The following is a 24,665-nucleotide window of genomic DNA, read 5'->3' on the forward strand; positions in this document are numbered from 1 at the left end:
AAAAATAGCCTTGCTCTCATCATTAATTCTTCAATGGCTTAATCTATAGACATTTTCAGTATTATTCTATTTTCATAGAATAAGCAAAACTTCTAATTTAACACAAAGAAATCTTTCTCCATTTTAAAATTCAGGAGAAAGAAATAGTGATAGTCACAGTGTATTTCTCAAAGTCTGTCTTCCACACATAGAGATTACACAAATGGAATAATGAGTATTGAGCAAAATCCAGTAAGTGGAATAGATTTCAAAAGCTTAATAGATTACTGAAAATGAAAACAGTAATTCCTTGGGTTTCCATGAGGAAAGTAGCACTTGTAATTCTCCTAGTCAACATTTCACTCAGGAAAAGGAAGCAGATTATGCCTTGCATGAAGCTAATGCCCTGTATAAGTGAATGTTATGTAATGGGAACTGGACCAGTGTTTGGAATCATGCATTTGGGTTTGAACCCCAATCTTGTTACTTATTACTTTTGTGATTCTGAGCAATTAACTTTGATGGGCAACTGCTCTCTTATCTAATTAAATAAGAAGTGAATACCTGACCTCTGAGTGGAATTTTAAATAGAACACTAGACTTGGAGTCAGGAAGACCTGATTTTGAACCCTCACTCAGATACTTAAGAGCTATGTCTTCCAGGAAAAGTCACCTAAACTGCATCTACCTCAATTTTCTCATTTGTAAGTTGAGAATAATAATAGCCAAAATATAAGACATAATGTTGTTTGTCTTTCATTTTTTGAAGAAGTGACATGAGATTTGTGGGTCAATAGGATTTAAATGAGGCAGAGTTGCACAAAATTGTCAGTTACTCTCTCTTCCAGTGTCATAGAAATCAGTACCAAAAAAAGTCAATACACTGGTTATAGTCTAGGATGCACCTTGGCATCTTCAATATATGACCATGCTCTTAGAATTCCACTGCACTTGTGTCAGCTGACTTCGTGGCCATTGGAACAAATCTTTCTTATTCACCCATTTCACTTTTTTCTTTACATGCCTGGAGGTATCTCCTTAATTCACCAATGAAATTGAAGTACATTGATTGCCTTCAACTTAGGTTAGCCTATATGCCAAGAGGATTTTTTTACTAGGGTGTGACTGATTGATGCACTTGTCACAGCTTTTTGTATATATATATATATAGGAAGGTGGATACCAAAGGTAAGATGAGTAATCCTGAAAAAATCTGTATTTGTAAATAAATGATATATAATATATAAAGAACTTTGTAGATCTTAAATCACTAAATATTATATATATATATGTGTGTGTGTGTGTGTGTGTGTGTGTGTGTGTGTGTGTGTGTGTATTTAATGTTATTATTATTATTAGCATGGTGATTCTATAGTCTTTTCCAGATTCACAAATTGATTGAACAAAAAGTATGTTGCCTGATGTTATTAAGTACAGGAAGCTAACAGTCCCTTTTCTCCAATATTCCCCAAACTCAAACATCTGGAAGCTCCTAATTCTAATATATCTTTAAGAATTGCTCAACTTCCTTATCATCTCTTTGAGTCTAATTTCACTACTTCTTGTCTCTTTTTTTCCAGCCAGAATGCTTTCCTAACATTGATAGTATTCATTTAGTAAACTAAGGGAAAGAACAGTTCATTCTGTTTAAAACCAAAGTCCTGGGAATGAAACATGACCTTAAGGTTCCCTCACACTGCTCTTAAAATGGTTCCATGTAGCAAACCATGTGAGATAACAACATGCTAAAATAGCAGCATTTTCTTTGACTACCCCCCCATAACAAAAATTATCAGCTGTGACTTATTTGACTTGACTATTCTAGACAAAAACATTATTTGGGGCTCACAGGCCCACTGTCCAGAAAATAAGGGAGCAGAAAGCATAAATAAGTCATACCATTCCCACTTAAAAAACCCTTTACAGTTAAGAAACTAAAGTGTAAGATAATAATTCATATTATAAACATATTAATAATAATTCATATTATAGTAATTAAAATTAATAATAATAATAATTCATGGTATATAACATGTTATTAATAATGATTCCTATTATAAAAATACTTTCCTTCACAAGAACATAAAACTTAAGTATTTGGTTCTTTTACACATTTAAAACATAGATCAATTTGCACATTTCTTAGAATATACCTCTCAGTAAAAGCAAGAAACATGCATACAGTGTTAGACTCATATTATCCTTTTGTGGTTTATCCTGTTTATTTGCAGAAAGGAATAATTTCTAACATATTAGAAAATGTGAAGTGGAAATTCAAGAACATAAGAGTATTTTATTAGTTGCTGAAAATGGATGGAGAGTGATGTTCTTTTGTGTAGTACTTCTGCAAATCAGTACTGTATTCTACTGTAAACTCACAAGGTCATTGTCTGAATATGTAACTATATCTCTTATCCAGTAAAGGAAGAGTTAAAAAAAAAAGATGGTCATTACTGGGTAACTAGAGTAATATATATGAAGTATTGATACTACCCAGACACTATGAAAGTTGCCACTATTTTTGCTCTACATTCATTTATAGGGATCTGTGCCCCGAGGGAAGACACAATTGATCCTAATCCATAAAAATAAAAAAATAAAAATTTAAAAAACCATCAAGAATTCTGTTCTGATGGTCAATCAGTTCTAAAGCATTATTTTTAAAAAGCAGGAACTATACCTAGAAAGGCAGACGGAGATACTGTGCCATTACTTCGGGAAACCATAACGCTGATTCCTGTCTCCACAAAAGGAACAGAAAAGTCCACCACTTCTGAACGTTCCTCATTAATTGTAAGAGACCCTACTGCCATGACTGCTCGATGGTACACAACCTGGAATCAGACAAGAAAAAGGAGAGCATTTCACTACTTCATAAGAGACTCCTTATTTTTCACTGTCTTGAATTTCAAATCCCATATCTTCCTTTAAAGGGATCTTTTACCAAACCTCACTTACTTCCCCAATCATTCCATTCCACACGTTATTGACTTTCTTCCCATGCTTCCCATTGGTCACCAGGTAGAGGTCATAGGTGAACTTCACAGTACGAGATAGCTTCTTCAGGATATCAATACAGAAGCCCTTGCAGCATTTCTTTACATTGGTCCCCTCGTTGGTTGAATTGCTATAAAATAAAAAGAATGCAATTCAACTCAACCAACATTTATTAAATCTCTAATACCTCTATCACAAGGCTATTGTGAAGAAAGTATTTTGTAAAATTTAAAGTATTATTAAAATATAAATATTAAAATTATGATTATTTGCAATATGCTATTCTATGAGAGTTCAAGGCCTCATAAGATTGAATTAATCCTTCCTGTCCTTTCAAAAGTTAGCTTTTTGTAGTAAGCAAAGGGTCTAGGAGAAGGGTAGAGAAATCATGCACACACATAATACATAAAGTGTAATGAAAGGAAATGAGAGATCTAAATAAAGTGAATCTTGAAACCTTAAGGACAGAGAGAAAACATTGAGCCTCAGTGTAGGCCCAAAGGGGGCGGGGAGGTAAGGAGTATGTAGTAAGTTTTTTTTTTTTTTAAATACACATTGCTTTATGAATCATGTTGAGAGAAAAATCTGAGCAAAAGGGGAAAAACCATAGGAGAAATTTTTAAAAATCAGAAAAAAGAAGTGAACATTGCATGTGTTGATTTACATGCAGTCTCCTTAGATATCTATTTTTGGATACAAATGGCATTTTCTATCCAAAGTCCGTTGGGATTGCTTTGGATCACTGAAGTGCTGAGAAGAACCAAGTCTTTCATAGTAGATCATTGCACATTGTTGCTGTTATTGTGTACAATGTATTTATTTCTGGTTCTGCTTGTTTCACTCAGCATCATTTCATGCAAATCTTTCCAGGCTTTTCTATAATGAACTTGCTCATCATTTTTATAGAAAAATAATATTCCATTACTTTCATGTACCTCAGCTTGTTCAGCCATTCCTCAATTGATGGGTATCCATTCCTTTTCCAATTCTTTGCCACCACAAAAAATAGCTGCTACAAATATTTTTATACATATGGGTCCTTTTCCCTCCTTTATGATTTCTTTGGGATACAGATCCAGTAATAGCACTGATGGGTCAAAAGGTATGCACAGTTTTATGGCCCTTTGGACATAGTTCCATATTGCTCTCCAGAATGATTGGATCAATTCAGAATTCCACCAACAATGCATTAGAGTCCCAGTTTTCCCACATCCCCTTCCACATTTATCTTTATCTTTTCCTTCATCTTAGCCAATCTTAGAGGTGGGAGGTGGTGCTTCAGAGTTGTTTTAATTTGTATTTCTCTAATCAATAGTGATTTAGACCATTTTTTCAATAACTGTAAATGGCTTTAATTTCAATATTTGAAAATTGTCTTGTTCATATGCTTTGACTATTTATCCATTGGGGAATGACTTGTCTTCTTATAAATTTGACACAGTTCTTTATACAGGAATGAGACCTTTATCAGAAACACTATCTATAAAGATTTTTCCCAGCTTTGTACTTTCATTTAAATCTTGTTCCTGTTGGTTTTGTTTGTGCAAAACTTTTTTTTAATTTGATGTAATTAAAGCTATTTATTTTGCCTTTCATAAGTTTCTTTAGTTCTTCTTTGGTCATAAATTCTTCCCTTCTCCAAAGATCTGATAGGTAAATTATCCCTTGTTCTCCTAATGTGTTTATAATGTAATTCTTTATGCCCAGATCATGTATCCATTTTGATCTTATTTTGGTATGGGATATGAGATGCAGGTCTATGCCGAGTTTCTAACATATTTTCCAGTTTCCCCAGCAATTCTTTCAAATAGTGAGTTCATATTCCAGAAGCTGGAGTTTGGGGATATATCAAATACTAGATTACTATAGGCAGTTTCAAGGACTTGACAGCACATTAGTCCTAAAGAAAGCAAAGGATTCCAACAGGATAATGAGGAGGGAATGCATTCCAGGCAACATTTAATATCAACTCTCAATTTCATTGGTCAAGAGATTTTCAAGGGCAGAATTCTTCTCCATCAATGTAGATGAGTCGCTACTTGCCTTTTTTTATTTAGCCTTAGAGGAAGGGTTCAAATCCTGAGTTTTGTGAACTGCTTTTTAATTTTTTAACATTTTAATAAATATATTTTAATATTACTGTTTTCTTTTTTAATGCTATATATTTCATTTCATGCATTTAATTTTTTTTATTCTGAGAAGGAGTTTATAGGCTTCATCAGATTAGGGTCTATGACCCATTTTAAAAAGATTATGAATGAATAATATGATATATGAATATATATATATTCATTTTATATATATATATAATGAATATATATATATATAATATATATGATGAACCTTAGATGGTTATACAAGTCACTGAGAAATTAAGTAATGTGGCCTTAGTCACACAAGGCCTTCTAAATCTAATGAAAACCCTTTCTTTATCCACTATATTATACTGTCTCTCTGACCTAGGATATATTATATAAAATTTGTTTGTGTAAATACAATATTAAAAAAAATCTAAGAAAGGACAACAGCATATGGAGATCTCAGGTAGAGTGAGAATAAGACTCAAAGGCATGGTCAAAGAAATGGGTATGGAATCTATATTTTTTAAAAGAGAAAATATAGCCTAGTAAAAAATGGAATGAGGCTGAAATTCATTAGAACTTGCCAACCCCAGCTCTCCCACTATTGATAGGGTCTCTCTAAGAATCAGTTTCCTCCTTTATCAAAGAGGAATTTTAAAACATGCCTAACTACTTATCATAAATATTAAAGTGATAACAAAAGTGTTCAATTATGTTAAAAGTTAGAGATTATGAAATAAAATATTATAATCTTACATGTGGCATCTTCATTTTTATAAGACATGGGACTTTACATCAATTATCCCACTTTACTCCTTCTTAAAGCTTGGTTTATAATTTTGGCTAATAATGATACCATAATTCTTCATTCTTTTCCTCCTACTTAGACAAGATCTGTATTTTTTTTATTGGTATAGTGAAGTCCCTTCAAAGCAAAACCTTCTACCAAAGCAAATGGCAATCACTTTGTAACCAAGAGGTATTTTGTGGATATTAAGTGACTTGATATGGTCATAAAATCAATAAATATCAAAGGCAGAACTTGAACCCACATCTTCCTGACTCATATCAGTTTCCTAATTACCATAAATCTCTACCTCTTGACATAATTTGTTAAATTTAAATAGGCTAAAATCTAATTCTTCTCTAGATTCTAATTAATTATCTTAATAAAAAGTCAATTCTGTGCTCAGAAACTTTTCTTTCTGGATTATATACACCAAAGGTCTTTTTTTTTCTTTTATTTCTATCTTTGGTAGTGGAGGTGGGAGTGTTGTTGGTGGAGGCAATTGGGGTTAAGAGACTTACTCAGGAAGCCACAACTAGTAAGTATCTAAATCTGAATTTGAACTCAAGTTCTCCCAATTCCAGGGTCAGTGTTATATCTATCCAAGCTGCCCTCACCCAAGTTCTTTCAGTAGAACCAATGTTCTATGCACATTATTCTTTCTCATTGATAGGAGATGCTTTCTCCTAGAAACATATTTTCCAGATCTGGAAGCTGAGAAGACTGAGCCAAATGCAACTCCTTATTCACTTCCTGTCTCCTACTAAGTACCTAGACAAGATCCTTTGGAATCTATCATTATTATTAAAGTATTTCCCTCAAATCAGCACTATTTTCAATAAGCAAATACAAGATTTTATTTTTCTCTTCAGTTTCCCTCCAGCGGGTCGTTGGGTTTAGCAGTAATCCTGAATCTTTCTAGTCTTTTTACATCAATTTTTATAGAACTTTTGCAGTTCATGCTGGGTTTAGGGGCACCTACAGGCATTTCCAGTGATTTCCTAAAGGAATATGTGACATTTCTTCAATTTATTGCAAATATTAGATTTAAATAAATTCCTCTGCAGTTTTCTGACATAAGAAAGACATAATAGCTTGGGTAGTTTATCTCATGTGACCAAAAATATCTCTCCAATAGAAATGAAAATAATTACAAAAATACTGCAATTTTGAGTTTTAAATATAACAATGTCCTTAGGAAAAAAAAAAGCACAAACAGCTATCTTCAGCATACCCCAACACCAAATCAATAGGGATTATACTATGATATAAAGTAGAACAAAAACAAACAAATAAATAAAGCACTGGACTAAAAAGGAAAAAAAAAAGATTCTAGCTCTGACCCTGATATTACTCAGCTGTATGATTTTGAACAATCATTTCACCTCTGTGCCTCAGTTCCCATATCTATAAAATAAAGAGAATTGAAATACATTGTATCAGATGTCTCTTTTAAATATAACATTTAAAATTGTTGTTATTGTTGCTTTTAATCCAGTCCCCCTCATTGGGGGCACATTGTTGAAAGTCACTTTTGAAGAGTGATCTCATAGACCAGAGTGAAATTAATTAATCGATATGTAACCCAAATGTTCTCCTAACACTCAACTCCAGCCAAATGAGCTATCTTAAGCATTGTCCAAAACTCTTGATAACTTAAACTCTGGACATCTAATGTACTGATGGTTCTACTGTTGTATCAAGCAAAAATATTTTCTAAGGACCTGCTACATGCCAGTATGTACTACATAATTGTTAGATACTGGGGATGCACAGATAGCAATGAGACCATTTTAAACTTCAAGTAGCTTACATCTTATTGAACAAGACAGCATGTGTACATGGTAATTTTGGGACAGAGAGAAGCACTCTCTCTGAGGATAGCTGAAAAAGCTTCATTTAAAAATCATTGGAACTAAATCTAAAGAAACTGAGAATCCTAGAAATTGGAGGTAAGGAGAAAGTATATTCTAGACATAGAGATAGAAGATGGAATATTTTGTTTGAGGAATGGTCGGTTTGAATGGATTATAAAGTAGGTACAAGTCCTACACATGTAAGTTGGGGCTTACAGCCAAGTTATTGAATTGACATTGAATGCCAAGAGAGAATATTTCTTTGATCCTAGAAGTAATATAGGGATGTACTGAAGCTTACTAAGCATGAGAATGATATGATCAAATTTGTGTTTTAGGAATATATCATTGATAACCCTGTGAAAGATGAATTGGAAAGGGTGAGACTTGCATACTATGTTTCTTGAGTTATCATGATTCTTGCTTAAACATTTTAGGAATTAATGTTATAGCTTTTTTTGCACTATTTCAACACTACTCCCAAACAGTTGGTAAATGAAGACACACCACTGATCCTTTTCACCCATTGGGAATCCCAACTTTATTGTCTGGTTTTGTGAATATCTGAATAATTCCACAGCATGTTTTCCCTGTCACTTGTCCTCCCCATAAATTGAATGAGAAATATGGAAATAAATCTGATCACAGGGTCTTAATAAATCTTTGTTTGCTGATAGGCTCTTGGCTCTGGCATTTTGTAGTTTTAATTTAGAATTTTACGAACTGTCTTTTCAAATTACAGTGGTGTGGTGGATAATAATGAAGTTGAAGTCAGGAAAATCTGGGGTCAAGTCCTTCTTCTTAAACTTATTAGCTAAGTAGTTCTTTTTCAGTTATATCTGACTCTTTATGAGCCCATTTGCAGTTTTCTTGGCAAAGATATTGGAGTGGGTTATCATTTCCTACCCATTTTATAGACTAGGAACTGAGGAAGACAGGGGAAATGACTTGCTCAGGGTCACATAGCTAGTAAGAATCTGAGGCAAGATTTAAACTCAAAAAGATGGTGTTTCTGACTTAAGGAATAATATTCTATCCTGTATCAGCTAGTTGCCTACTAGTGGCCACATAAGCTTGGATAAATCATTTAACATATCAAATGTATAAAAGGCAGGATTGTCATGTGATCCATGAGGGGTCAATATAATGATTAACTCTCTCATTTTATAGATGAGGAATCTGAGGCCATGAGAACTGGAAGTGATTTGAGAAATAATACATGATTATAAGGTGTCAAAGTCACAATTTGAATTCAAAGTTGTTTTTTTTTTTTTTGTTTTTGTTTTTTTCAAGCCTAGTTGACATAGCTGATATTTGAACCCAGATTCTCTGTCTACCAATTGGGATAAGAATTGCACTTATCTCACAGGATTGTTGTAAAGATCAAATACAATGATGTCTATAAAATCATTTTGTTGGAGCTAGGTGGAGCAGTGGATAGAGCACCATCTCTGAAGTCAGGAAGACTTGAGTTCAAATCTCAACTCAGACCCTTAACACTTCCTAGCTGTGTGATCCTGGGCAAGTCACTTAACCCCAATTGCCTCAGGAAAAAAATCATTTTGTCTATAAATGTCTATAAATCATTAAAATATTATTAAAATGCAAGCTGTAATTATTTAATCAAACACTTCCTTTTCACATATGAAGACAATGATGCACTGACAAAGTGCTATATCCAAAGATTATACAGACTGTCAAGTAACAGAGATTATATTTGAATCCAGACCAATCCATCCATCTATCAATAAGCATTTAATGAGTGAGTTCGAGGTACCATTCTAGGTACTTGGAATGCAAAAATGGAGAAGGTAACAATTCCTATATTTATCTTTCTACTGTACCATACAACCCTCTGTTCTTTCCTTAAGCTTTTCTCTCAGTCTTCCTTTTTTTTTTTTTTTTCAATTTTGCCCTTTCCTATCTCTTGGGTATTTACTGGATTTGGATTTTATGGATTTTTCTCTTCCTTTTCTTTGTTTGGCATTGACATATAACTACCATCAGATGTACAATTTAAGACCAACTTGAGATTGCTCCTGTGATAGTTTCTGAGTTAACTGACTTTTAGCAAGATTTAAATCTATAACTCTTCCATCTTTAAATAGGAGTGAGTGCTATTTTAAATGAATGCCTCTGTTAAAGTATTCCCCTTGATCTGGAAATATCTTACAGAGGCATAAAGTACTTTAACCAAGCATCAATTGAGGGGCTTTCCTTAAGGAATAAGCATAGACATCAATGCCCTAATAGACCCTTCATTTCAGGGGGCATGGGGGGAAGAGATCAATCTGTACTGAAGATAGCTTTATTTTGCAATGAATAAAATAAACAGCTCTCCCTGACATTTGGGAATGGGGTGGGCTAAGTGGGAACTGAAAGATCTAAAATTAAAATTTTAGTTAGTATTGAGTAATCATTTAACTACCTAGAAATCATAATTTAGAAAGGAAGGAAGGAAGGAAGGAAGGAAGGAAGGAAGGAACAGAGTGAGGGAGGGAAAGGAAAGAGACAGAGACAGAGACAAACAGAAAGGGAAAGAGGGAAATAGTGAAGAGAGAGTGGCCAGGGAGAATGTAGCTCTTCAATAATAAAAAATAATATACAATGTGGTATGGTCTTATTTGGTATAAACATATTTCAGAACTGTGATCAATAGAATAAAATTGCCCCTTTCCTAAATCCACATAGATCACTAGATTTTTATTCATATATGTACAAAAAGATGGAGGCAGAAAGCATCAGGTAACAGGGTTTTTTTGTTTGTTTGTTTGTTTGTTTGTTTTGTTTTGTTTTGTTTTGTTTTGTTTTGTTTTGTGGGGAGGGGGGAGATTGACTTTACTACCTGAAAATATAAATAACTAAATGAGTTTAAATTCCAGTTTTGCCATTAGATGAGCAGATTGTTGTCTGCTATGTTATTTCCATTTGGACACTTCTAGCTATAAGGTATCCAAGTGATAATCAACAGTGGTGTCTTGTCTAGAAGTGTTAAGGACAACTGGGATCTCTTTATTCCCCAATGTTAAGAAGGATTAAATTGACTGTATTTCCCACAGGTAAGCTTGCCTGGGAGGCAGCCTGTTCAACCTGTGCCAAAATGACTTCTATTGCATGACTTGATTTTTTTTAAAGATGATTCTTTGAAAACAAGAGGTAATCTTATTCTTCCAGGGAAAATCCATTGTCTTCCAGTGTTAATAATAAATTGGGAACAACACTGAGAATATACCCTACCACAAAAATCAGAGAAATGAATAAGGTAGCAGGGTATTGTAGAAATAGCAATAGACCAGGTATCCCCCAAATTTTAATGATTATTTAAGCTTTAATAGCTGAAAATGATTCAAATTCCATCTCTGCTACTTACAACCTATATAACTTATATGATAAGTCACTTCAACTTCCAAAGAATCATTATCTTCATATATAAAGTGAAGAGCTTTGATGAAATGACTATAGCTCATATTTTATAACACTTTTTGATATGCAAAATAATTTATAGACATCATTGTTTGTTTGATCTTCATAACAATCCTGCAAGATAAGTGTTGTTGACCACATTTCACAATCTCAAAGAGAATAGGTAACTTGACAAGGATCAAATATACAGTAAGTATAAAAGTGGCATTTCATCCCAAGTTTTCCTGATTCCAGATCCAGTCCTATAACCAATATGCCATGATCATCCCTATGATCCTCACTAAAATTCTTTCCATCTCAGTTCTATTATTCAAGTCAAATCCCATGTGTAGTCTTTTTTTTTTTAGTTCCTCTATTTAGTCCCTATTCCACCAAATTACTTTACTTTATTGTATATGTATTATATGTTTGTGTGTGTGTGTGTGTGTGTGTGTGTGTGTGTGTGTGTGTGTGTATGTGTTAGGTATACATGTTTCCACTTCTGGAATAAAAAGTCCTCATCATCTAGCATATGCGTGACTTATAATAGGCACTTATTAAAACAAAGCTTCTTAATTGGCTAATTGACTGATTATAGAGTAAATTATCCCACCTTGTTTAGAGATGGATATTTTATTTGTGTTTGTTTTGTTTGTTTTTAGAGATTAATGTTTTGACAAAAATAATATGAATAATGGTGTCATGAAGTAAGGTATGAAAGACTAGATATGAAAAAAGAAAGGTACCATTCCAAAGGGACCAAAAAGTGACAAATTGAAACATTTTCTCTATGATGTAACTGGGCATTTAACCTGGCTTGCCATTGAGACACTTCCTTTCATCCTCACATGCTATTGCTAGCTACCAAATGTGGTTTACTCTTAGCTTTCTTTGCAGGGGAATTTACCTGCCATGTGTCTTCCTTAATTCTTAATCAGGAAGATCTCAACCATGTATTCTCTATTAGTCTATAACCTACTGTTCGAAAGATTTGGAAATTCAAACCATAGAATATTTGAATTGGAAGAGACTTGGCAGAATCAGGATCATGGCTAGAAGGAGCCTGTTTCATTGTTTTATAAATGGAGAAACTGAGGATTAGGGAAACCCCAAGGGATTTGAAATCAAGTGAATTTGCGTTTCATAATCTTGCTAACAAGTACATGACTGTATTTTATTTTGTAACTTACTTTAGGGGAGATAAAAAACCTTAATGGATTAGGGAAAATTTTTCCATGCATCAAGATAGACTAGTATAAATTCAAATGTCAACTCAATAACAAACTAGTTGTGAGACTTACACAAGTCACTTTAGTTTTCTGAATCTTATGTGGGTAGACTAAATGATCTCTAAAATCACTTTAAAAATTCTAAATCTATGATCCCATCATTTTGTGAAGTGTCCTGTTCAGAGGATAAAGAACTAATTAAAAGAAATAGTGCTAGAATCTATATTTCTTGATTCCTAGATTAAGCATTCTCTGTTCTAGACTTGAATTCACAAGATTCATAAGCATTATTGAATAACATTTTCCATTATTTCGGACAACAAATAAATGCTATTGAAATGTTTCCTAATAAAGATTATTTTTCACTTACTTGATTTTGACAAATTTCCGACATGGCACAGTGTTTCGCACACAGGACTCAGTCAGCGGGTCTATGTCCTCCACAATGACAAATGGAGCTTCTTCTAGAGTAACGATGCTCAAATGGTTATCATCAGGCTCACAGTCAGCAAATGATTTGTATCTCGGCCACACAGCATGTGTCAGACTTAGGGATTGGTTCTCCCATTTCCCCACCTGTATCACAAAGAGAAAAATACACATACTCTCATTCACTATTGGTTACTATAGCAACTAGTCCTTCATGACTAAGGAAACGAATAAATAATATCATGAGAAGAAAAAAAATCTTTTAAAAATAATAATTGAAATTTTATAGCAAATTTAAGTTGGCAAATTGTTTTATCTCATTTAAACTTCACAATAGCCTTGGTATAGGTGACATAAGTACTATCATCCTCATAGGTGTGAGGGAACTGAAATTAAAAGAAGTTTAAAAACTTACCCAGAGTAGCATCTTAATCAGAACCCAGGATAGAATAGTAGAAAGATCATAAAAACTGAAATCACAGGCTTTGAGTTCAAATCCTGGTTTGCTTTCCCCTCCCCTACTATCTGTGTGATCTTAGATAATTCACTTCAACTCTTGATTCTATTTCCTCACATGTAAAATAGAGAAGTCAGACTAGATGAATTCTAAGATCCCTCTTAATCCTAGTTCTATAATCCTATGATCTGAATATCAGAGGCAATATTTGGTCCCGTATCTTCCTGTATCTGAAGCCAGAACTTTAGCAACTACCATGAGAAAAAATTAATAGGGAAAGAACAAAAGCAAGGGGAAGAAGGCAAAGAAGACAGCCAGAAAGGCAAAAGAGAGAAAAATAAAGATATAAAGGCAAAAAATAGCAGAGACAAGACCACAGGTTAGGGTAGAATGAGTAAGGAAGCAAAATCTGTCAATCTAACCCAGGACATGGTTTTAGTTAAATTGCAAATTACAGTGAACATTTGTTAAATCCTAAATACTATAGTGACTCTCACAGTTTAATGCTCATTGAGTTCTGTCAAAATAAAATCAATTGTATTCCATCTGAATGATGGCCTCCAGTACTAGCAAAGTAAAATATGAAGCTTTATGTTTTGAACCTTAATTTTATTTGACAGGTTATTGGCATCACTCACTTAAAAAGCAAACTATCTCCCTTAGCACTGAATTCTCTCTTTCCTACTCCAGCTCCCACACACAATTACTTGACATTTGAGGTCAAGGTTTTATTTGCAATACCAACCTGAAAGAAAATGCCAAAGCTGAAAAGCAAGGGAGCAAATGCAACCTTGTTTGCACTGATATAACCTTCCCACCTTTCCTTGGGTAACCAATGTAGGCAGCTAGATGGCTCAGTGTTGGACTTACTATTGGACTTGGAATGTGGACAACCTGACTGCAAATATGGCCTCAATCCTCAAACATTTACTAGACCCTGGGCAAGTTATTTCATCTCTTCCTGCCTCAGTTTTCCCATCTGTAAAATGGGGAAATAATAGCATCTACCATTATAATATTGTTGGAAGGATAAAAGTAGAGCACATTTTTAAAGTGATTTTAAAACATTAAAGGCTACATAAATGTTATTTTCATAGTCATTATCATCACAAGGAAATGCATTCATGCAGCAAAATCAAGTATAAAGAGTTCTTCAATTTTTTTTTTAAAAAGTGAAATACAAGCCAAAATATACCGTGCTTTGAAATATGAACATAAGCAAGCTATACCATTACTCTTCCTACTTGCCCAACCACTCTATGACTACATTGAGCTAGTTTTTGTTTTTCAGTTATCTAAGCTATTTCTTGATTTCTCCACAACTTGACTCTATCCTATTTTTCTAGCTTTTATCTCCCGTTCTTTTCCTTCATGCTCCCTATGCACAAACTGAATGATTTCATCCCAAAACTGCTCTTACGATCACTAATGACTTTGTCCCTTCTATGAAAACCTTCTAAAGCAGGTGTAAAAGCTGAAGATATTATACTACAATTCACCTTTCTGGTGAATTTCTGGTATTTTTCTACTTCTATATCTTTGTTCAGGTAATTTGTCCTTACTATCACCCCTAGTTCTGCTTGTATTATTTTTACCAAAAAGCATCACATAATTAAATATTTAGAGATAGAAGGGGCCTTGAAGACCAAATAGTGGGATCCCTTCAATATACAGATGAGAAAATTGAGGCACAGAGAAGAAAGTGGCTTCCCTTTGGTCTCAACTTAAAATATTAATTCCTCCATGAAACTTTCCCTGACTTTCCCTCAATGGAAAGTTCACCTCATTTCCTCTAAATCCCTAACATATTGTACTATTCTTACTGTAGTTTTACACATTGCTTTGATTGAAATTAGTCATATATATGGCTTATCTAACACTACTAAAATGTCAGCTCTATGATGGAAGATTCATGTCTTTTTCCTGGTATCCCTCATAGTATCTAAAATACATTAGCCACTCATTTATTTATATTTCATATATTGTTTTTGTTGTTGTTTTATATCACACTCATTTTCCAAAATGCAATCTCCTACTACCCCATTTGACCCTCTCTTAAAACAAAGAAATGCATCAATACCACAACAATCAAATCTGATAGCAGAGGCAATATATAGCACCCACAGTCCCCATTTCTTTACAGAGAGGAACAAAGTGTATGTTTTATTATCTTTTCTCTAGAACCAAAATTTGTAATTATAAAAATCTGATTTTGGCTTCTAGTGTTGTTTTCATTTACATTATTATTTTTGTGTTTTAATTGTGTTCGAGTCTTGTTCAACTTTGTGACTCATTTGTAATTTTCTTGGCAAAGATACTAGAGTAGTATGCCATTTCCTTCTCCAGCTCATTTTACAGATGGGGAAACTGAAGCAAATGGGGTTAAGTGACTTGTCCAGAATCATAGTCTTATACTCACAATAAAATTAATCCATAACAGCACTATGGATGTCCAAGAAGTAGAAACTTGTCCTAATTGCCCTCCCATTCCTGCTCATCTTATATATGATAGATGAAATTTATAACAATAATCTAAGTAAGTGTCTAAGGCCAGATTTGAAACTAGGTATTCCTGACTCTAGCTGAGCACTCTATCCACTGTGCCATATCACTGTCTATTCTGTTTTCTTGGTTGTGCTTATTTAACTCTACATCAGTTGCTAAAAAGCTTCCCAAGCTTCTCAGTACTCCTCATATTTATCATGTCTTCTATTATCCTAAGATTCCATCATATTCATATATTAAAATATGTTCGATAATTCCACAGCATTTATATCTGATCTGCCTCACACTAAAGAATATGTTCAAAGTGCATTAGACACTTCAGAAGAAAAATGCCTTTTAAAAATGTAAAAACTATGATTGAAATCTACTGACAGACCTTATTAGAGGGATTGAAGCATTTTGCATGTATAAAACAATTGCTAACAAAAAGAAGAAAAATGCCTTTGAAAGGAGATTACCTGATTCTTCTTCCCTTTATTCATACAAACAATCCAATTAATACAACCTTGTCTCTGAATAGCTAATAATCAACTAATTGGCATAGATAAAGCTATCTAAGATGTGCTAGATATTCTACTACCTATTTCAGAGATAAAAATGAAACTTCATATTTCATATTGATGAAAAGGTAACAAGTATAGCTATAAGTTTAGGGAAAAAATACAAAATAATTTCCAAGAAAGGTACTAGAATAAGAGGTCCCATAAGGAAATATGATAATTCATAATCAATGCTAGCTAATAATAGCTAACATAATACTCTATAACTTACAAAGTGACATGTATGCTATATAATATATAAATTATAATATATATGTATATATATCCTTCTTTAATAAGACAATGCAACTTTCTTTATGTTGAGACATATCTAACTTTGCTGATTTTGAATATTAGGGAAAAACAGGCTCCAGAGCCACAGTATGGTTTTAATATAGCTTCTCTCTTGAGAGTTCAAATGCTAAAGACATACATATCCACTTACTCAGTGTACTTTTCAAGAGAATGTCACAAGCCTGGAGTAAGTAAACTAACAGAGCCATAATACTGATAAATATTTTAGCTTTCAAAGGAGAAGGAAAAGTAGCAGGGAGAGTTCAGATTACTTTGTGACATTTCTGGTTATATTCTAAAAATGGCACAGGGATGTGTGCACAGATGGATCCCAAAGCCACCTCTGAACTTCAAGAAAAAGGAGTATATCCAAATACTCCTTGAGTTTGAACCAGGGCAATGAGTTCAAGTGTAAATGATCCAATAGCTATAAATAGAGATGTCTGACACTAAGGAGATATTATCACAATTTTATGCTCACTTCTAGACACCAAACATATGGCATAGTTAGCCTGTACAATTGTAAAAAAGTTCAGTGAAAATTAGCTAAGGGATATACTGGTCTCTGAGTAAAGTGATAGGGAAAGTCCATAGCAATTTCAACCTGAGTATTAAAGAAAATAGGATGGGGAAAAAGGACAAGAAAATAGAATGAAGCAGCTGTTGTACCATATTGAAGGAAGATTATAATTTGAGAGTTTCCTGGACCTTATATTGACCAATGACAGAAATTGTTTGATTGGGGGTTTTAATTTGCTCTTTTTCTAGCTTTTTTAGTTGCAAGCCTAATTCATTGATTTTTCTCTTTCTCTATTTTATTCAAGTAAGTCTCTAGAGATATTTCTCTTTCTCTATTTTATTCGAGTAAGCCTCTAGAGATATAAAATTTCCCCTTATGCCTGCTTTGGCTGCATGCCACATATTTTGATATGTCATCTCATTATTGTCATTCTCTTGGGTGAAATTATTATTTGTGTCTATGATTTGCTGTTTCACCCATTCATTCTTTAGGATGAGATTATTTAGTGTCCAATTACTTTTTGGTCTATTTTCCCCTGGCATTTTATTGAATGTAATTTTTGTTGCATTGTGATCTGAAAAGGATGCATTTACTATTTCTGCCTTTCTGCATTTGGATTTGAGGCCTTTATATTCTAATATATGGTCAATTTTTGTAAAGATTACATGAACTGCCGAGAAGAAAATGTATTCCTTTCTGTCTCCATTTAATTTTCTCCAAAGATCTATCATACCTAACTTTTCTAGCGTCCTATTTACCTCTTTAACTTCTTTCTTATTTATTTTATTGTTTAATTTATTTAGTTTTGAGAGTGCAAGGTTGAGATCTCCCACTCTTATATTTTGCTGTCTATTTCTTCTTACAGCTCTCTTAACTTCTGCTTTAAGAATTTAGATGCTATACCATTTGGTGCATACATATTTAGTATTGATATTAATTCATTATCTATACTACCCTTTAGCAAGATATAGTGCCCTTCCTTATCTCTTTTAATTAGATCAATTTTTGCTTTTTTTTTTTTTTTTTTTGATCTGAGATCAGGATGGCTACCCCTGCTTTTCTGACTTCACCTGAAGCATAGTAGATTCTGATCCAGCCTTTTACCTTTACTCTGTATGTATCACCCTGTTTTAAATGTGCTTCCTGTAAACAACATACTGTAGGATTCTGGCTTTTAATCCAGTCTGCTATCTGCTTCTACTTTGTAGGGGAATTTACTCCATTCACATTTATGTTTAAAACTATTAATTCTGCATTTCCTGCCATCTTGTTATCCCCAGACTATGCTTTTCTCTTTCCTTTCCTCCTTACCCTCTTCCCCAGTATTCATTATGAGCACCACTTGCCTCATGCAACCCTTCCTCTTAGAATGTCTTCCTCCCTCTTAGAATCCCTCCTCTTTTCTTAAAACTTTCCCTTAACTATTTCTGTATTCCCTTCTATTTATCCTTCCCCTTCCCTTTTTGCTTTTCCCCTCCCACTTTTTGATGAGGTGGGAGAAGTTTCTCTGTAAACCAAATATGTCTAATATTTTCTCTTTGAGACAATTCTGATGAGAGTAAAATTCACACTATGTTCATCCTCCTCCCTTCTTTCGCTCAGATATAATAGGTTTTCTTTGCCTCTTTGTGAGATATAGTACCTCCATTTTTCCCTTTTTCTGGTATAAATTCTTTTCCACATCTATTGTTACAATTACACATTGTATTAATGTAATTATATTATATTAATTACAACAGTAATAATATTAATATTATTAATATAATTATATAATATATAACACAGTATACATAATGTATTATAATAATTAATTAATGATAATAATAATAAACAGTATATATATATATTATATATAAATTATAACAGTAAAACCACATTATACATATACTCTTTATGTATACCCATAATAGAAATACAGTTTTCAATAGTTCTTTTTACCTTTTTATGCTTCTCTTGTGTTCTATATTTGGAGGCCAAATTTTTTATTTAGCTCTGGGTTTTTCATCAGAAATAAATGGAATTCAGCTATTTCATTGAATGTCCATCTTCTTCCCTAGAAGAAAATGCTCAGTTTGGCTGGTTAAGTTATTTTTGGCTTCCTACCAAACTCCCTAGCCTTTCAGAATATCAGATTCCAGGTCCTTTGATCCTTTAATATGGATGCTGCTAGATTCTGAGTAGTCCTTATTGTGGCTCCTCAGTATTTGAATTTTTTTTTTCTGGCTGCTTGTAGTATTTTTCCTTGGTCCAATAGTTCTCATCTTTAGCCACAATATTCCTTGGGATCTTAATATTGGAGTCTTTTTTAGGAGGTGTTAAGGTGAATTTTTTCAATGGTCGTTTCACCTTTTGTTTCCATGATATCTGGACAATTCCTCTTTGATGATTTCCTAAAAGATAGTGTCTAGGCTCTTTTTTCATCATGTATTTCAGGGAGTCCAATAATCCTTAGATTATCTCTCCTAAGTCTATTTTCCAGGTCTGTTGTTTTCCCAAGTAGGTATTTAACATTTTTTCTATTTTTTTTCTTTTTTTTTGGTTTTGCTTGACTGATTCTTGGTGTTTCCTCCAGTCATTCATTTCCATTTGTTCAATTCTGATTTTTTAAAAAATATATATATTTTCTTCATTTACTTTTTTAATTTCTTTTTGTCTTTGTCCAATTGAGTTTTTAAATGAGTTGTTTTGTTCTATGGAATTTTTTTCCATTTCGCCAATACTTTTTAAGGAGTTATTTTCTTTTTCCAGTTCATAAATTCTGTTTTTCAGGGAGTTGTTTTCTTTTTCCCTCTATTTTTTAGTGAGTTATATGCCTTATCTAGACCCTCTTGCAAAACTTTCCTTTCCTATCCCCATTTTTCTTCTAGCTCTCTTTTAAGATCCTTTTAAATTTCTTCTATGAGAGCCTTATGTGGTGGGGATCATATCCACCTTTGGATCTAGAGACAAACTGTTTTTAGTCTCCTCAGGTTTGAAATCTGCTCTCTTTCAATATAGAAGCTATCCATAGTTAGAGCCCGCTTTACCTTTTTACTCATTAAAAAAAAAAAAATACTGCTCTAGTCTGCTTATGGGGCAATGCCTCTACAGACAAGAGGAAATGGCATTGAAGCAGCAGTGAGACAGCAGTATCTGTTCTGGGATTAGTGGTTGCACTGAGAGTTTGCTGAGTCCCTCCCAGTGCTAGGTGGGTGTGGCCAGGCCAGGAGAGACTCTAGCATTTTGGTGTTATAATCTTTATCCTTTGTATTTATAGCTTCTCTGCTGATCTATTGGCTTGCTGTAATGGCAGAAATTGAATACTACATTTGTGCCACTGCTCACTCTTTTTATTCCCTCCATTTCCCCACACAAAGCTTTCTGTGACTGTCTTTGTGTAGCTGACTCTTCTTTCTTCTTCTTCTTCTTCTTCTTCTTCTTCTTCTTCTTCTTCTTCTTCTTCTTCTCCTTCTCCTTCTCCTCCTCCTCCTCCTCCTCCTCCTCCTCCTCCTCCTCCTCCTCCTCCTCCTCCTCCTCCTCCTCCTCCTCCTCCTCCTCCTCCTCCTCCTCCTCCTCCTCCTCCTCCTCCTCCTCCTCCTCCTCCTCCTCCTCCTCCTCCTCCTCCTCCTCCTCCTCCTCCTCCTCCTCCTTCTTCTTCTTCTTCTTCTTCTTCTTCTTCTTCTTCTTCTTCTTCATCTTCATCTTCATCTTCTTCTCTCCCCTTCTTCTCCCTTCTCCTATAAAGCAAAAACAAGTCTTTTTGATGCATTTTGGGTCATGGACCCATTTGGTAATCTAGTACATCTTATGAACCTTTGCTCAGATTAATTAATTTTAAATTAAAATAAAGTTTAAAATACTAAATTTCAGTTAAAGGTTAGTGAAAATAAAGATACATTTTCCCATCCAAGTCTACTTAACCCCTGAAATCTAACTATGGACCTCTTGAAGGCCCATGAACTCTGGTTTAAGAACTCTTGTTTTATGTGTGACCCTAGGCAAGTCACTTGACCCCAACTGCCTCACAAACAAAAGAATACCTGCTATAGAGGCTCTCTCCTCTAAACCACTCCACTATCAACTCAAATGATTTGATTACTTTCCATTAAGAGTAAGTTAAAGTCCATATGCAGTAACTGGCCCGTTACCTTAATTAAAAAAGCAAGATATTTGAATTATGAGAAGACAGTTTCCACTAACAACAGAACTATCAAGGTCACTAGTCTCTTGAACACACCTAAAACACACTCTAGAATACTTAAGAAAACAGAAATAGTGCAGATCGTTGAGATGGAATTTCTTCTTTTTTAAATTTTATTAAAGCTTTTTTATTTACAAAACATATGAATGGATAATTTTTCAGCATTGACCTTTGCAAAATTTTCTGTTCCAATTGTTTTCCTCCTTCCCCCCACCTTCTCCCCTAGATGGCAGATAGTCTAATACATGTTAAATATGTTAAAATATATGTTAAATCCAATATCTATATACATATATTTATATAGTTATCTTATTGCACAAGAAAAATAGGGTAAAGAAAGAAAAGAAGAAAAACTTGAGAAAGAAAACAAAATGTAATACAAACATCAACAGCAAAAGTAAAGATGCTATGTTGTACTCCACACTCAGTTCCCACAGTCCTCTCTCTGAGTATATATGGCATTCTTCATTAGTGAACAATTGGAATTGGTTTGAATCATCTTATTGTTGAAGAGAGCTTCATCCATCAGAAATGATCACCATATAGTCTTCTTGTTGCCGTGTATAATGATCTTCTGATACTGCTCATTTCATTTAGCATCAGTTCATGCAAGTCTTTCCAGGCCTCTCTTGTTGATCATTTCTTACAGAAAAATAATGTTCCATAACATTCATATACTATAATTTATTCAGCCATTCTCCAATTGATGGGCATCCATTCAATTCCAATTTCTTTCACTACAAAAAGGGCTGCCACAAATATTTTTTGCACATGTTGGTCCCCTTTCCTTCTTTAAGATCTCTTGGGGATATAACCACAGCAGAAACACTTCTGGGTCAAAGGGTATGCACAGTTTGATAAATTTTTGAGGATAGTTCCAAATTGCTCTCCAGCATGGTTGGATCCATTCACAGTTCAACTAACAATGTATTAGTGTCCCAGTTTTATCACATCCCCTCCAACATTCGTCATGTTCTTTTCTTGTCATCTTAGCCAATCTGACAGGTGTGTAGTGGTATCTTAGAGTTGTCTTAATTTGCATTTCTCTGATCAATAGTGATTTAGAGTACCTCTTCATATGACTAGAAATAGTTTCAATTTAATCATCTGAAAATTGTCTATTCATATCCTTTTACCATTTATCAATTGGAAAATGGTTTGATTTCTTATAAATTTGAGTCAATTCTCTATATATTTTAGAAATGAGGCCTTTATTAGAACCTTTGAATGTAAAAATGTTTTCCCAGCCTCTTGTGTCTCTTCTAATATTGTCTACATTACTTTTGTTTGTACAAAAATGTTATTAAAAGATAATCAAAATTATCTATTAAGTGATGAATAATGATCTTTAATTTTTCTTTGGTTACAAATTTCTTCCTCCTCCACAGATCTGAGAGGTAAACTATCCTATATTTTTCTAATTTGTTTATAATATTCTTTATGTCTAGCTCATGAACCCATTTTGATCTTATCTTGGTATACAGTGTTAGGTGTGGGTCAATGCCTAGTTTCTGCCATACTAGTTTTCAATTTTCCCAGCAGGTTGTGTCAAATAGTGAATTCTTATTCCAAAAGCTGGGGTCTTTGGGTTTGTCAAACACCAGGTTACTATAGTCTTTGATTATTTTGTCCTTGAACCTAATCATTTCCACTGATCAACTAGCCTAATGAAATTTCTTTTTTGACAAAAGCATTTTAAACATTTTTATACATGTTACTTGCATTTTTTTTATCATGTTGGGAGAGAAAAATCAGAGCAAAAGGAGAAAACCATGGGAGAGCTTTAAAAAAAAACAGAAAAAAGTGAACATAGTATGTGTTGACTTATATTCAGTCTCTTTAGATCTTTTTTTTCTGGATACAAATGGCATTTTCTGTGTAAAGTATATTGCGATTGCTTTGAATCATTGAACCACTGAGCAGTACTGTCTTTCATAGTCGATCCTCACACGCCCTTGCTGTTATTGTGTACAATGTATTCCTCCTTCTACTTGTTTCACTCAGCATCAATTCATGTAAATCTTTACAGACCTTTCTATAATCAGCATGTTTATCATTTTTATAGAATAATATTTTATTATCTTCATGTACCACAGCTTATTCAGTTATTCCCTAACTGACAGACTCCTTTTCCAATTCTTTGCTACCACAAAAAGAGCTGTTACAAGCATTTTTGCGATTTTTTAATGTTGCAATGTGGGTCCTTTTCCCTCTTTTGTGATTCTTTGGGATACAGACCCAGTAATTGCACTGTTGGATCAAAGGGTATGCATAGTTTTATACTCCTTTATGCTCTTTGGGCATATTTCTAGATTGCTCTCCAGAATGATTAGATTATTTCACAACTCCACTAACAATGCATTAGTGTCCCAGTTTTCCAACATCCCCTCCAACCTTTATAATTATCTTTTCCTGTCATCTTGGCCAATCTGAGACATATGAAGTGGTACCTCATAGTTGTTTTAATTTTCATTTCTCTAATCAATGGTGATTTAGAGCTGGAATGAAATTTCTTAAATTGCCCTTTCATTTTAACTTTAACATCAGAATGTGATGACAAAAGGAAGAGATAGATAAATGAGTCTCTTTAGTGATAGACCAGAGAAGCTCTTCAGAGTCTAATTATCTAAGTGGTTTTTCCTCTGTGCTTATACTTGGGTTCCTTTGTGTTATGTGCTCCTGCGTGTCATGAATTTTATTACTTTAAAAGCTGCTTTAGTCTTAAGCAAAGAATACACCCATAAATACACCCTAAAGAAAACAATTTTATAAGAAATATTCCTGATAAAATTTTATAGCATATATACATACAATTAACACATATACAAAGACTCAAAAATCAAAAAAGCATTCCACAATAATTTTCAAGAGAAGAAATAAAAACTATCAAAGACCATAGGACTAAGTATACCTGAGATTCTTAATGATAATACAAATGAAAAATTAATTTTAGCAGCTATGATATTTTACTTAACACCCAACAAATTGGCAAAGCTGATAAAATACAGACATAGTCAACATTGGTAGTGATGAAGAGAGACAGGCACAGAACTGAAATTTTTGAGGATACATTAAATGGTGCATCAATTCCAGAGAAAAATAGCAAATTATGTGAGAAAAGAGAATTAACTTTTCATTCCCTTTTTCCTAGCAATCACACTATTTGGCTTATAGCTGAAGGAAATTAAAGATAGAAGGATACTCCCTATCAATCAATCAATCAACAAAAATTTATTAAAAACCTATATTATTCCTGAAACTCTACTTGATATTGAGAATGAGAACAGCAACAAAAAGATATATTTCCTACTTGAAACAAGCTTACTTTTTAATAGGGAATAAAAAATACAAGTATATGAAGCATGCTAAATTTAAACCACTTTATATAACAAAGAATTCACAGGAGTACT

The 24,665-nt window shown here is 33.6% G+C and overlaps 1 protein-coding gene across 4 annotated transcripts in view; it reads right to left on the minus strand.

The window, feature by feature from the left end:
• Nucleotides 1–24,665, minus strand: part of GRIN2A (glutamate ionotropic receptor NMDA type subunit 2A) — a 500,193-nt gene that overhangs the window by 88,676 nt on the left and 386,852 nt on the right. For all 4 annotated transcript variants that reach the window (XM_074280519.1, XM_074280518.1, XM_074280520.1 and 1 more), the window contains exons 4-6: nt 12,702–12,907; nt 2,938–3,106; nt 2,660–2,813 (exon numbers count right to left, since the gene is read on the minus strand). In XM_074280519.1, coding sequence (XP_074136620.1) covers nt 2,660–2,813; nt 2,938–3,106; nt 12,702–12,907 — 529 coding nt within the window. The remainder of the gene's footprint in view (nt 1–2,659; nt 2,814–2,937; nt 3,107–12,701; nt 12,908–24,665) is intronic.

Source organism: Sminthopsis crassicaudata, chromosome 1 (assembly GCF_048593235.1).
Source record: "Sminthopsis crassicaudata isolate SCR6 chromosome 1, ASM4859323v1, whole genome shotgun sequence".
In the NCBI taxonomy this organism is placed as follows: Eukaryota; Metazoa; Chordata; class Mammalia; order Dasyuromorphia; family Dasyuridae; genus Sminthopsis; species Sminthopsis crassicaudata.